Below are 15,627 nucleotides of genomic sequence, written 5' to 3' on the forward strand. Positions count from 1 at the left end.
GCCCTGTCTCAGGCAGGGGGCAGCGGCCCCGCGGCGGCTCGGCGGCGTGCACCCCGGGGGCGCCCACGGGAGACGCTCCCACCCACGCGTGCCCGGAGCGCCCCCGCCCCTTCGCCTGCCGCCGCCTGGCGCAGACGCGCGCACTTACACTCCGCACACTCACACTCACGCACACTCGCTCAGGCCGCCTGGGCTGCAGCTCGCCGCTCTTCGCCCGCCCCGCCGGTTCGCCTCCGCCATGGCAAGCCCCGGCTCCGGCTTCTGGCCCTTCGGAGCCGAGGAGGGCTCCGCGGCCGCCGAGAGCCCCGGCACAGGTAGGGGAGCGCCAAGCAGCCGGGCGGGACCGGCCCGACGGAACCGCGGAGCCGCCGCGGCATCGCTGCGCGGTCGCCGGAGACCCCTTTGTAGGCAGCTCGACCGGCGGGGACGGGGCGGCAGGGACCGACGACGGCTCTAGCCCGGCCCGGCGCGGCGCGGATCGGCTGGGCTGGGCACGGGGGCCCTGGGGAGCAATGGTGGGTGTCGGACGAAGCGCCCCAGACCCGCGTCCGTTCTCACGGACCCTCCGCTCCGTTTTCTCTTGCAGCCAGAGCCTGGTGTCAGGTTGCCCAGAAGTTCACGGGAGGGATCGGAAACAAACTCTGCGGTAAGGGCAGGAAGGCCCCGGCAGCCCGCTGCGGAGGCAAGGCTGCGCGCCCGCGGAGCGCTGGCGGGCGGCCGCGGGCCCTGCTCCGGGACGGGGGGCGGGGGGACGGGGGTTAACGACACGGTTCTGAGGCCGTGTGTCCGTCTCGCTGTCAAGCCCTGATCTATGGAGATGCCGAGAAGCCCGTGGAGACCGGCGCCAGAGCAGCCCCGGGGGCAGCGGAGCCGCGGCCGGCCTGTACCTGCGACAAAAAACCCTGCGGCTGCCAAAAGGCGGAGGTGAATTACGCCTTCCTGCACTCAACAGGTAACGGCGCTCCGGGCCACGCCGCATCTCTAAAACTAACAACACCCCCACCCCCCATAAAACCCAAAAAGAACAAAAACCAAAAACTCCAGCCACTCGGTAGGGAAATTTCTTCGGCCCACGGTGCGCGGAGATCGGAGGTGCCGGCGGTGCGCGGCGGCTCCGCGGAGCGCTGCGCTCCCAGCCCCGGGCCGCTCCCTCGCACCCGCGGGCGCTGGGCTTTTCTCACACCCGCAAAAAAAATCCCCAACCAAACAATAAAAGCCGTCCCCTCTGACCCCTCCCCAAGAAGCAGTTGAACACCGGCGTGCTGGAGCCTGCAGGTTGCTCCAGGTTGTGCTGACAGCAGCGACCTTCTCGTTGGAGCCCCCGCGATGTTGTTAAGGTTTGAAAGGAGGAAGAAGGCACGGCGCTCTCTTACTGGCTTATTTTAATTCGAGGCGGTTTTTGCACTTATCTTTTCTGACCTCGGCGGTAACGACTCCGCGGCTAAAGCGACCCCCGAGAATTGCCCTGGCCAGAAGGGTCCGCCCGCACGGAGAGCGGGGCCGGCTCTGCCCGCCCGGCCCCGCCGAGGCGATGCCGCTACCGGGCTGCTGCCGCCTGTCTGACCGCTCCCGGGTTCCTACCCCAAATTAGGGGCTTCCATTGCAGCTCGTCTCTGCCTGAGCCATCGCGCTTGGGCTTGAACAAAAGATGTCAGTGTGTCCGCTGAGGGACCGTGCAGCATCGCCTCGGAAAAAGGCTCTGAATTATCAACAAGTTACTTGGAGACTCACAAGGACGGTAAATTCTGGAGGCCAAATGACAATTTTCCGAATGCTTCTCGTAGCATTTGTTCCCCAATCTTTATTTTTCCTGAGATTCGTTTTCTTTTTTTGTTGTTGTTCGTTAGTTTCTTGTTTCCCCGCTCTCTCATTGTCTTAAAAATTGGTCTGAAATACACTGTGCGCACAATTCATTGGAAATTAAAACTTAACTGCATCTCTCAGAACACTCCTTAAAATACAATTTTACCAATTTGCTCATCAAATGGAAACAAAGTCTATTTTACTGAACACCGTGAAAAGGTTTCTGAACATAAATGGGAGAAGCCTTTGTCCAAAATCCGTGTGTGAGGTCGTAAAACGAAGTTAACTTTTCGTTTCTCCGTTCCCAGATCTCCTGCCGGCATGCAACGGGGAAATAACAACGATGTCTTTCCTACAAGACGTTGTGGACATTTTACTTCAGTATGTGGTGAAAAGTTTTGATAGATCAACAAAAGTTATCGATTTCCATTACCCAAATGAGCTGCTCCAGGAATATAACTGGGAACTGGCAGACCAGCCGCAGACACTGGAAGAAATTTTATTGAACTGCAGAACAACTCTGAAGTATGCAATTAAAACAGGTAATAGCCATTCTCATTTTCTGCCCTATACGGTCTCATCCATTGATTAACGGTGTCGTTTCGTTTTATCCTGAAACGTTAGAGGTTGAAGCAGCGACTGTATTTTGTCAGTTCAAAGCAATTTCCAGCAGGGACAGAAATCGTTTTCCTAAATGATAAAATACTCCAGCAGCCCCGTGCCGGCAGCTGTCAGCCCAGCGATTTGAAATCGCCCTTTCCTGGTTGAAATTAATGCTTCTGGGCGTCGGAGTTGCCGGCTGTGCCACCGAGCAGCCTTTTCTCCCCCTTGGCGACTCCCCTCCTTGCCTTTTGTCCCACGCGTGACGGCCCGGGCACTGCCCCGCGCTCCCTCCGGACCCGGGGTGCGCCGGGCGCGGGGCTCGGGGGCAGCCGGGACAGGAGGCGGGCGGGGGGTGGGGAGAGGGATGGAGGAGGGCAGGGGGACCAGCCGATCTAACAGTCAAAATCCCAGTAAACATCCTGTAGATGGGAGCTCAGAGCCGCCATTTGCCGTGTCTCTCCCCTTACCTGCGGGATATAAAACCAGGAGATGCGAGGGAATTTATTTCAACTTCAGGCTCAAGCGATGCGAACAAAGCCCGAACTGTTTAAACTGCCTGTTGTTGGCGGTGGCTTTCACTGGGGAGGGCAGGGGGGTGTTGACTCCTGGCTGTGTGTGGGGAGGGACACATACCACCACCACCACCCCCCCCCCCCTCCGTTAGTCGTGTGGGGCGGCAGCGTGGGAAGCGCCCGGCTCCGCACCCGGGGCCACCTTAAATACACCGCGGCGGAGCGGCGACAAGCGCGGCTACAGTTACGGCTGTGACCGAGAAATAATGTGTGTGACAGTCCCCGAAAGGGACAAGAAGCTCATTTGTGAGTAAGGGTTGAGGGGAAAGCAAAACCCTGGTGGTGTCACCTTTTGGGACCAGAACAGACTGATCCCAGTAAAGATTGTGGGGGATCTGTGTAATCCTCCCCGTTTGGAGGTGGAAATGTCCAGCTGAATGTGTTTGGTGCAGCTGTGATGTTTGAATGCCGTTTGTGTTTGGATGAGCCGGCTGCTGTCAAAACATCTGTAAAATATTGGAATAAGTAGTTAGATAAATGGTGTCCACAGGAACAAAGTCGATCAGGCCAGTGATCCGTGTGATGTGTCTGGGTAGGGTGTAAGAAGCATATTTAGTACAGAATGCTGTGAAACACTGGATCTGGGAATCTAGGCAATCAAAGAATAGGGTTTCTTAAGGTTTTTCGTTCATCATTTTTTTGTCATAGTCTGTTGCACATCGTGGACATTTTCATTTTGTGCATCCAAAAATAGCCTCTAAAACCACACCACCGTTTCTCATCCTCCCTGGAAATACACGAGGCTTTCCCTTCTTGGCATTTTAAAATTTGTTTTAATGAAAATAACGTTTCCAAGGTCAGGTTCGGGGAGGGTGTGTTGTGTGAGATGCTGTGGCTCGGTGGGGTTCGCCCGCGGGGCCGGGGGTTGCGGAGCTGCCTCGCTTGGCTGCCCGGCTCCTCAGCATCCCGGGGAGCCTCACACAACGCGCAGGATTTACACCTTTTGGTATGAGCTTCTCAGTAAACCGCTTGAATTGCTCTCAGGGGAAGGACGACGTAGTGACGTTTCTGGCGGCGGGGGTCTGCTTCCACTCCCGCTGCAGGGGCTCTTTGGACATGGCCCCTCCTGGGCTGGGGGCGGGGGGGCTGGCTGCGTTTGGCTGCAGGGGCCTGGGAGGCTGATTGGAAAATAAATTGTATTGCTTAGGATTAGTCTCACAGCTGGATGCCCAGGTCCCAGCTCCCATCCCCGCTTGGGATGCAAGGAGCCGGATGGCTGATTTTTCAGCCAAGGGGTAGGTGTGTGATGCTTTCAGCTGTTACCTGCGTGCTGCAGCTCACTGGGGTGCCCAGGGGAGCTGCATGGAGATATCTGCCCCTTTAACCAGCTACTGGTATCCACCCCAAGTGAGAATTTTGTTTGAGAGGAGATAAAAGGCAGCATTTGCAAATGCAGGGAAAGATGGATGTGACATTCAGTTCCTGTGCAATACTTAACGGGGGAAATTGAGATGCAGCATTTAAAAATGGCTTGGAAACCCCAGGAAGGGTGCGAGGAGCTGGCATGGCTCCAGTCTTGCTCCCTGGCAGGCCCTGATGCCAGTATCAGACTGGGTGCATGGTGGGGCTGTGAGCAAGGCCAAAGCCAGTGCTGCCATCCCTGCCTTTATTCACGCTGTCTGGTTTTGATTTTGCCCAGCCCTTATTGTCGCTTCCCTGTCGAAGCTGCAGAAGGCTGCATGCAATGGTAGGGGATGTCTGTGCCTTAAAACAAGTGCAAGCAGGAGCACGTTTGAGAGGAGGGTGTGTGGGGTGAAGGCATGTCCTTGTCAGGGAAAGCTTGTCCCTGGCTCTCCCCGTGTCTCAGCCCCAGCTCTCGTCCATTATCTCCCAATTTACGCTGGGATGTGCACAAATATGTTGTATATTGCTAAACCAACCAGTAATCTCCCATTTTTGCATGTCATCTTCCTCCTCCCTGCACCCTGTCAGTCTCTTTTCCAGTCACCTCTTTGTTCAATGACAACCACGACAAAGGCTGTACATTTCAGGCAGACAGCACCCAGGTAGTGGGCTTTTAGCATCTCTCCTAAACTCTCTACCTGGGTGGTGGAGCCTGCCTTTTAAGCAAAGCAACAATTTTCTGTGGCTGTGTAGCTGAGGGAAGAGAGCTCAGACATCACACGGATGGACAAGCCATTGCAGCTGAGGTTGGTGGGGTCAGATTGGGGCGCTAGTTCTCTGCAGCTGCATGCTGAAGCCACGTTGCCAAAGGAAGGGTGCTGAGTGGAGGGAACCATGTCACAAGTGTAGGCTCTGGGGGCTCTGCCATCTTCTATGCCAGCAGCAGCAGCTCCTGCTCTCCCTGTAGCGACGTCTCTGTAAGGGGCACAGCACTACTCCCCCACCTCACTTGCTCCAGGGTATGGCTGCCATGACCTCTGTGTGCAGCCAGACTCATTCCTATGGCAGTTTCCAAAGCAGGAGGTGTGCTGTGGGGGGTCCTGGAAGAAATAAGCAGTGACAACAGGGCTGTCACCTGGGGCTGGGTATGGGGCCGACAGGGAGCCGCTGAGACGCTGCAGCTGCCAATACGAATTCTGCTATTCCCCAGCTTTTCAGTGTGGATTTATTTCCAGAGCAGGAGATTTTCTGGCCTCATCATGTGGTCCAGATTCACCCAAGGCTTTCAGCTCCTAATTTTCTGTTGCTTTCTGGTGGAATTTGGGAACCTGCTTGGAGCCTAGCTGTGGGATTGAATCCGAGCTATAAATACCAAAACCTCTCTGAAAATGCCCCTGTCTGGGGAGATGCGGTCCTCTGCAGGCAAAACCCCTGGCACAGAATCGCTGTGGCTTTGGCAGAGTTGGTGGGGTGCATGTGTACCCCCAGCCTTCCTGCTCTGTTTGAGAGCGTGTGGGGTAGAGGCTGGATCCTGTTCATCCTGCTGAGTCTCAGCAGCATCTCCCAGCCTCAGGGGAAGGTGGCAGTTCCTGTCGCCAGTGGGGAGGGCTCAGTGCAAAACCCAGTCAGATCAGAAGGCAGAAACACGGGGTTTGTCTCGGGTTGAGAAGTGGTGTGGGGAGATGGCTTTTGTGTGTGTTTTACCCCTCCCGGTCCTCATCCCCTGCTCTAGTCTGTCAGCACAGCCTGATTCCTCTGCCTTTGTGTGCTTCAAGGTGGGAGCTGGGGAGCAATTCCCTGTGCTGCTCTCCCAGCCATGTGTCCACGCCTGATAAGAGGCCACCAGAGACCAAAGATAAGTTTTCTCTTGGTGCTGGGTCTGCATTTCCTCAATCATCTTGCTCTATCTTTTGTTTTCCATGATGGCAATAACAGTACATTGTCTGTGGGTCAGGACAGGTGTTTTCCAAGCAGAGACTGCCATCCTTTGAGTCAGATAGTGTTCAAGTAATTGTGAGCCATCTGTAATTTGTATTGGTAATTATGCCACTTACCAGGGGCTTGCAGTGAGCAACTAGTAAAACCGAGTTTTGGTGGTTCCTGGGTTTAATGGCTCTAGGCATGTTTGTTTTAAAAAGAAATCTAGCAGGATTTTAGAAAAAAACCAGGAGCCAATTAGATTAACCGGGTAAATGGACTATCAGCTCATTAAGTATATTCTTGTGCATCGTGCTGCTGGGGCAGCAGTGCTGGTTTCACGGGGTTTGTTTAAAATCCCAACTGTGAGCAGCCAGGCTGTTTGTAATTGCATCCTGACAGGGAAGAAGCGACAGAGACCACCACCTTCCCTGCCATCTTCGTACAATCACCAGCCTTTGAGTCATGTGCAAAGCAGTCACCAAAATGTTCCATTTTCTCATTTCGCCCTGTCTATTATAATCATTAGCCATTCATCACTGATGTTATATGTACTGGCAAGCTCTTCAGATGGTGTCTCGTGCGTGCCTTTCAAACCTAGCCAGGCAAAAACACATCCAGTGACACCATGTGACACGCTAACGGGAGCAAACAGCTATTTTTGTGAGGCAGCGATGTGCTAATTTTCGAGGCATATTGAGAGGATAATAGGGAATGTTGGAATTCATTATTCTGCGTTCAGTGTAATTACTCTGATTTTACTGAGTTTGGAATGAGAAAGAGGAGAAATCCTGCCTTTTCCAAGAAATGTATTTATTGCTGTTTGCTTTGTTTCCTACCTTGAAAGCACTTCCTTCTCTATAGAAATGCAGAGGGAAATATACTGCTCAGCACTGAATAGTTTCATTCAGAGTCATCAGCCTTTTGATAACGTTTTCCATCTTACGCAGGGCACCCTAGATATTTTAATCAACTTTCAACTGGATTGGACATGGTTGGATTGGCAGCAGACTGGCTGACATCAGCAGCAAATACTAATATGTAAGTAGCAGGCTTTTTTTCCATAGATTTATTTAATATAATTTTACAGTTGTACTCTGAAATATTAGCTGCTGTAGCTGAATGAAATAATATTTTACTGTTAAGGTTGCTGGAAAAAACAATCATCTGCTTTTTAAATGCTTGCTACAGCTATTTACATGAAGACTTTGAACATTGTCCTGTAGGCTGTCTCCTATAAAATCTCATTCCAGTAAGATGATGTCTTTTCTTGCTACCGCCCCCCAATATACAGAAAAAAAATCCTTTTGCACACCTAAATGTGTAAAATTAATGTTGTGCTCAGTGAGCAGTTGCTTGCATGTAGAGGGGTTATGTACAATCTGTACTCCGAGCAGTTAGAGCCGTTGCTCTGTGTAAGAAAGGTGCAGAATGTAAAGCCTGGGTTTGGGTTTTTTCACGTTGGGACTGGGAAGCTTTTTTGTGCACTTGCTGAGGTTCAGGTGCCGCCCTGTCCTCATGAGAAGGACACTGACGTGTGTGCTCCAGGCATGCGCACAGGTTTTTTGCCAGGCAAAGGTCTGGCCCTGCCCAGCAGCTCCTGAATCCAGGGCAAAGCTCTGAGCCTGGAAAAGGTGAGCAAGGTTTGTTTCATTGACCTGGGTGGAAATGGAGTCTGAAGCACCCTCAGTGTTTGTGCTTCTAGACATTTGACATCAAATCAGAAGGATGACAATTAGTATAGTAAAGCAGAACTCTACCCAGTGCAAGATAGAGTATGTTGTGGCTGTATTGTAATGTAATATTGGAAAAAGATGTGTTAGTGTTGTAGATGAAAGCATTAAATATGGACATTACTACGTTTCAGGTTCACCTATGAAATTGCTCCAGTGTTTGTACTTTTGGAATATGTCACACTAAGGAAAATGAGAGAGATGGTTGGCTGGCCAGGGGGCTGTGGCGATGGGATATTTTCACCTGGTACATGATATTTCAAGCTTTCTTTATTTTTCAGACTATGCTATGTGACATCCCCTGTAGTTAAAGAGTAAACATAATTAAATATGCATGTTTAAGAGGACACTTGCTAATAACCACCGGTGGCCTCTTTGAGATAAAGTATTGCATGTTTATGAATTGGAGGGATGTGATTATGAGGGTCTGTTTGAGCAAATTGCACTGCATTGTGAGCAGCTGTAATGGCACATGGGAAACATAATCAGAAGAGACATTTGCCTTGCAGTTTTGCTTTGCCCCCACTTCTTATGGATTACATGAAGTAGAAAGACTATTGTATTAATAATGAAGGGAAGAAACACAACAACGCTCTCCGTCACCGCAGGGGAAATGGGAGCAAAGACGGAAAGGCGTAGCATCCCTTTAGTAAAGTAGTTTTAGTGGAGTTGGTAAGAGCCTGCCAACGTTACGGCATGCACTTAGCTTCCCAGGTGTGAGCTGGCCTGTCGGGCTCAGTGGCAGTACCAGGCTGGCTAGTTAATCTCAGCACTTACAGGCTCAGAAACCTGGTTACTCCAGGGCAAGTCAATAAGGCAAAAAATGAGTGTGATTAGCTGTAGAGAAATCACTGACTCTGACAAACACTACATTGTTAAGACTTCTTTATTTTTTAAATCATTCCACTGAGTCTTTTGATTTATTTTTCTTTGTTACCTCCTATCTTACTCTGGAATTTCATTGCTAAAAACTTTGGCCTATCTATGTCACCAAATTCAAAAAACTAAAAGATTTGAGACTGGGCGTAGCATCTTGGCTTGTCAAAAGAGAACAAACTGATAGTTGGTGGTGAAGGAACCCTTCTGGAAAGAAAGTTCATTGACCCAGTAGGGAAAGGGTGTTTAGACTACCGAGCAAAGGAAAGGCCTTAGTGATAACAGCCTAGGAGGTTCAGCTCTCCGGGGTGTGAAGGGCAAAGTTCATGCTGTGCAGAAGATCAGGCAAGGCTCATCTTCAACTGCTCACATCTGAATGTGCATGTGGAAAATGGTGCAGGAGTTTTCTCCTGGGTCTTTCCACAGAGGTGGAGAAAAAGATGAGAATTTACATTATTTTTTGTCAAGTCCTTTTTATTTAAAAAGCCCTGACAGCTTTCACTGTAGTGAAAGACTTGGGTCTTAGAGGAGGACTTACAGGTCCTGACCAAAACCCTCTCCCCCATGATAGGGCAGCATCTAAATGTGCATCACAGGCCCAGGACCTAACCAAATTTTTTAGAACCTGGACAGGGGTTGTTTACTGTCCAGTCCCTTCCCTGACTCTGTACAGCTGGTCTTCAGTTCCTCACTTCACAGGCTTGAGCTGCAGTAGCCCCACTGGGGGAAAAAGAGCAATAGCAGTGCTGCTCAGCCAGACCTGGTGGGCAGAGGCTGGGCAGGGGTGGCAGACAGGGGTGAAGGGCTCAGTCCAGGCACCACATCTGTCCAAGCCTAGCAAACTGTGCTTGAGGTAACAAGGGTCAGCAAGAGGTCCCAGCCTGGCCTGCAGGGCCAGGGTGTTGTTGGTATGTCAGAGGCTGGAGCTCACTTCATCCAGCTGAGACCTGTGTGGGGATGGGCTGTCTGGCAGGTGCATGCCTGGGCTGGGCGGTCACAGTGCCACCACCTCTCATCCTTGCTTTCTCTGCAGTTTCTGGCTTGCACAAAGGGCACCCTTCCAGTTCACTCTCTTATGGCAGCAATACCCACACTGTGCAGGTGCTGCTGTTTTAGCCAATAATCAAAGTCATCTTGGTGCTGCCTTCTCATTTCCAACTCACAGCATAAAGACTGGACCGTTGTGATTCTGTGATCCTTGCTCTCTGCACTCTCTGGCATGAAATACACAGTATTGATACATGCAATGCATAAAGGCCTGAGGAGGTTCTCCAGATTCTGTAGGTGTGTTTTGTTGCCTACAATTAACTGTGAGTATAAACACAGCTGCCAGATTGGGGGCTTATTAAGAAGCTTAAGGTAATAAATACTGATAGGAAAGCCTAGCACTGGAGAAACTTAATGTTTCATTCTTGATTCTTTTGACACTGAGCCAATGACATTGGACAAGATAGGCCAAATTTCTTCAACCTGGACACCTTAATTCGATCACCTAAATCATCAACAGCAGCCATTACGTGACACAGGGATTTTTTAGGGACAGATACCTGAACATTTCTCCTTAATCTCTTGATTTCTTGTTTTGTTGTTTGTAAAAAGAGGTGAAATACAAAACATGCTCGTGCCTCTCAAGATAGTTGAAAGGGGAAGAAAAAGCCCAATATGTACTGACCCCCATGCCAGCACTGCCATCCCTCTTGTGGCATTTTCTCTTGGATTCACAGGAGAGCCAGCGAGGTCAGGGAGAGCCCAGAGCAGGGGCAGCCTCACTGCAAGAGCAGAGCTAGGACACTGATTAGAAATGACGGGCACAGTTTCTGTGGGCTGTGGAACAGGGTATGTATCTCTAGTGGGATAAATGCAAATCTTACAAGAGTCAAAACACTTAAATTTGACAGCACATGTAGCCTCTGGTGTAACATGGTGTAACATCACTGCTTTCAGCAGAGCTACCTTAGATTTCACCTTATCTCGCTTTGGCTGTCCAAACACTGGCTGTGTGTCCTGGGGGTAGTTACAGCAGCTCCCATATATTCAAGGGAGGGGGTGAATGCATTCACAGGGCAAGTCACCCCACCTACCACAAGCAGATACTGTAGGATGAGCTGAACCATCTTCTGGAATTGCCTGCCCTGTGCTCTTCACTCCATTTTTAGATGGGTGAAAGTTGGATTAGTTGAACTGTACCTCAGCTGCGCTCTGACCTGTTCATTTAAAAGCCGAAACCCATGATCAGCATACACCTTTGCTTTATATATGTGCATAAACATTAATATATAACCAATCTGTATATATAGAGAGTATATATACAGGATAAAACTGATGGAGTTTATGTATACATGTCTGTGTGTGTGTGTTTATGTGTGTACCTATGTAAAAGCACTCAGACTCGCCTCCGGTTCTGCATTATATTCCCATAGTGCTCATGCAGCATTAATGTACAGCCAGACATCGTCCTGCTGTGGACACAGAGGGTCAGTTTATAAAAATCTCAAAAAGGAAAAATGAAGTGCTTTTCTTTAATTTATGCACTGACAACTGAAATATGGGAATAGAATATCATACAGCTGTCACCTGCTACTCACCTTCAAATGGGTATTTTAAGTCAATGTATACCAGTAATTTTAAGGCTAGTGGTAGGGCCATCTAACCTTTCCCCCCTGCTCCCATCAGAGGACAAATAAAAATATATGTTAGTATGATCACTTTTCCTTTATCTTCCCCAGCCCCCTTCTCTTCCCCCAACCTTCCAGTTATCCAGCAGATAATGTCTGTTAGGTCTCACTGTGTGGGTTTCCTCAGAGCTAGGGAATGAAACGCCATCCTAATTTGGGAGGGGAGGGCAGTTTGGGCTGTACTTGGAAGCCCCTTAGGGAATTACCTTGGGGTATCATCTGCCTGGGAGGTGGAACAGAGTGGGGATTACATGTTGATGGCATACAGAAAGAGCAGATTGGGGACTAAAGGAGAAACGGTAACAAAAATTAGGATTAAAGGAAACCCCGATCATTTTTTTCAGCAGTACTATTTGTATTAACTGTTTGGGTGTAGTAGATCCTGTTATTACACAACCCAGCTGTGAGGAGCATCAGAGAGAAGAATCTGCCATTAGGCAGAAACATTGACATTAGAGTTAGAAAAACTGTAGCAAGACTTGTCATTTGTTCTGCAATAATATTACAATGCATAGAAGAAGTAACAGTATATTACTGTGGACTCCAGGTGGTGCCATATCTAACATGTATGCTATGTTGATTGCACGTTTCAAGATGTTCCCAGAAGTTAAAGAAAAAGGAATGGCAGCTATTCCCAGACTGGTTGCCTTCACATCAGAACATGTATGTGCTTTTGTTTTTTTCTATCTGTTACTTCTGCTTGTATGATTGTATGATGAAGAAAATACATGGATGGGAATCTGTAGCCAACTGTCTTCATTGCTGTTATTCCTTCACTGGGAATAAAAAAAAAATGGGAAGGGGCTGGCTTTTTTATAGATGCATGGATGAGCTATGCTGGAAAACAGCCTTTTCTGTGGCTGCAACCCCAGGAGACCAGTATCTAGAAACCACAGCCATATTGGTTTTACTCTCTCTTGTGCCTGTGTCAGTGTTGGTGTGAATGGTAAGGACCGTGTCGAACAGTGAGGACTAAACATTGGGCTTCTGCACAGCCTGCCAGGAGTGCCTTTTGTTTGGGTCACTCTGGGAGTACAGAAAGTCACTGTCAATCAAAATGCTTCCAGCTGAAACCACTCCTGCTGTTATTTAATGAGGGGGTGGTAACATACATGAAGAGAGAGGTATGGAAATGCTGTGTATTGCAGCAGAGCAGCTGCACGGTGGGGATCCAGGCCTTACATTCCTGTCTGTGAGCAAAGGCTTCAGCACTGGCAATGATGGGATCTGGCAGTGCAAGAGGTGAGGGGAGATGGGCACAGGAGAAATCAGAGTGGTCCTTGTGGGAAAAATGTTTTGCTCTTTGAAAAACCATAGGGAAGTGACATTTCTGTCTGTATTGTGAGCATTGGTTTGGGTTTATGGGCATTTCCACCCTCTTGCAGCTTACAGTGAGGCTGTATGTGCAGGAGGAAAGGGAAAAGGCAGGGTTATATGCAGGAGGGGCTCTGACCTCTCTTTGAGCTTCATGGTCCCTTTCTAATTTTCCATCCATCTGTGTGGGCTTGGCCAGACAGGACTCTTTCGTGGCTGGAGCTCAGCAAGATGCCACCCGTGTTAGGGGCAGCATCCTCCAGGCAGCCTTTTTGACTTAGCAGTTTCCATTCTGTGCAAGCTTGAACAGCCAAGTGTCTTACAAACTGAACAGAAATGCCTGGGAGGAATTCCCCCTGAGGGTGCCTTTCATGGCAATAGGATGAGATGCAATACACAGCTGCAGGCACCACGTTGCAAAATAATTGTCCCCAAAGCAGTCAGAGAGGACGATATGCTACAAATGAGTAACAACTCTCTGAAGTTGGCTGTACAGCTAGAAAAGTGTTACTCATGTGGAATACACAGACCTAATAAGTCTTGCAAATAAGGTTCAGCATGATTATTTAAAAGAAAAATCCTATTAATCATTAGAGGATTTCATTGTATTCATAGTGAAGGAATGTTAAACAATGAACCAAATTGTGCTATCAGTCTCAAAATAATGAAATGAGCTTTAATAATTGTGTTTTCATGCCAGGGAAGAAGCAGTTCCCTTAGCAAATTAAATATTGTGAAGTCAAATACACTAGCAAATCCATGGAACAGCATCTGAGATTCCTCACATTTTGAAAGTGTCCAGAACTGCAGATTTGTCCCATCCTTTATAAAGTATGGAATGGTGCACCTTCTAGGGAAGTTATGAAACCACACTACATGAAGAAAAGGCCCTTTAACCCTTAATTGCCCAGAAGATAGAGGATCAGGGTTTAACCTTCAAAATAGCAGAGGCTGTTACTGGCACTGCAGAAGCCTGAAAGTACGATCCCTTTTTAGATAGGAAATGTCACGCAGAACCTGAGTAGGCAGTAAGATACAAGAATGTCATTTGTCTCATTTAGTGTGTCATGCTGATCTTGTACTTACTTTTAGACTCCCCAGTCTGATTCTAGTTTCTCTCTGCCACAGTTGGATGCTCTTCTAAGATAATGGCCATGGAACAAACAGTCTGTTAACAAGATACTATCATTCCCCCATACTCTGCATGTGTGGCATGATAGTAAACAAAGCTTTAAGTTATTGTGTGTATTTAGAAACTTGGAGATTTTTGTCTCAAAATTTGCAGTCCAAAGCAAAGATTCCAATATTAGCAAATCTCAGTCAATAATTTCAGCGTAACAGACCAGATTCCATCAATCTAGAGCTTCCTTTATTAGAAATGTATGAAGTTACTCCACAGTTGCCACCAGTATTAGTGTAACCAGAATCTGGGTGCAGTCTGATGCCATGATAGGTTCAGCTGCCAGTTGGGGGGAGAAGGGAAGAGAGGAGTAATTCACAGCTCCTAAGTAATTCCCTTCCTAATTTAGGAGTGCATCATGTTCCTAAATTAGGAGCCTCACTGTCTTCAGAGTCAGTGAAGAGAGACACCGCTGGAGGGAAACTCAGAGCATCCAAATTAGGAACCTAAACATTCCTTAATTTAGATATTCTAAATCTCCTTTGGGAAGGATTCACCTACTGTGCATTGACCACACGCAGAGATCAGCCTCCTGACATACGCACTCTACGCTAGGTGTCTGAAATAGTCTGTATGACTGATCCCAACATGCATGTTCCCAGTGAGCAGATCTTCCCTGAGCTGTTTGATAGGACTGTGACCTATCTCTGCCTCTGTTTATTTCTGTTTCACCAGTGATGGTGAAGTAGGCTGTATCTGTTTAGGTCGGTCTCCAGGTATAATTTCACTGAGATGCATTTGTACAGGACTTAATTCAACCCACTGTATTCACCACTGCATCACCAGTGGTTCATTCATCTGCATTGGTGCAAGAGCAGAGTGATGTCCTTCAGGGCAGCTGTTCTGGACTGCACGTGATGCAAGAGACCTTGACTCAGAGGGGTAAAAGTGATGGATGCCAGTTGTAAAAACCTATTTTGTTCTATCGTTTCAAACACAATGAAAAATCTAAGATGAAGGCTTCCTCCTGTGTCCCAGTGCATCAGCTCTAGGCTGTTGTGAGTGTTCAGCTGAGCCACGTCCCTTTTTCAGTGTGGAGAAAACAGCTAAAAGGGAGACACGCCTTCTCAGAATATTTTCATTGATCCGTTTGTCTATAAGACAAGTCCTGTTGAGGCTTAACCCGTTACCTGTGTGATTTTTGACCTGGCCAGACAGCAATCTCTTAGACAGCATCCAGCAGTAACTGGGAATAGCATGGAGAAGGGATCACCCATAGCATGTGAAAAGGACAAGGTCGGTATACTCTGAGAAGGAACAAGGTGCAGGAAGGAAATGTTTAGCTGTAAAAACGGAGTTAGATTCCGGTTAAAATGCAATTCTTGGCCTTTTTATTTGGTAGTATAAAAATAGCTGAAGAGACTTGCAGCTTTTACATGGAGTCAATGTTTAACTGGGGGCTATGCAGACTCCGTGCACAGTTCAGGGAATGAAAAAAAGGCTGAGCATAATTGAAAGGACATAGAGATTTCTTAATCTCTGTTATTCTCCAACCCAGCAAGACTGTGCTAATGTCATCCACATCAGCTTTTCTAATTTCCCATCCCCTCTAGCAGCCTCTAGAAGGAGGAATGCCTTGTCAGGCGCTCACTGGCAAAATAGTAATACAA

General features: G+C 48.5%; 1 protein-coding gene across 1 annotated transcript in view; it reads left to right on the forward strand.

The window, feature by feature from the left end:
• Window positions 1–238: 238 nt before the first annotated feature.
• The window catches only part of GAD2 (glutamate decarboxylase 2), a gene marked incomplete at both ends in the record, with an annotated part of 39,774 nt that continues 24,385 nt past the window's right edge, over window positions 239–15,627 (forward strand). The window contains 7 exons of the mRNA XM_084280509.1: window positions 239–314; window positions 587–646; window positions 803–952; window positions 2,112–2,345; window positions 7,190–7,280; window positions 8,107–8,219; window positions 12,071–12,186. Coding sequence (XP_084136635.1) covers window positions 239–314; window positions 587–646; window positions 803–952; window positions 2,112–2,345; window positions 7,190–7,280; window positions 8,107–8,219; window positions 12,071–12,186 — 840 coding nt within the window. The remainder of the gene's footprint in view (window positions 315–586; window positions 647–802; window positions 953–2,111; window positions 2,346–7,189; window positions 7,281–8,106; window positions 8,220–12,070; window positions 12,187–15,627) is intronic.

The sequence above is a fragment of the Gallinula chloropus genome (assembly GCF_964237585.1).
Source record: "Gallinula chloropus genome assembly, chromosome: 2".
Taxonomy (NCBI): Eukaryota; Metazoa; Chordata; class Aves; order Gruiformes; family Rallidae; genus Gallinula; species Gallinula chloropus.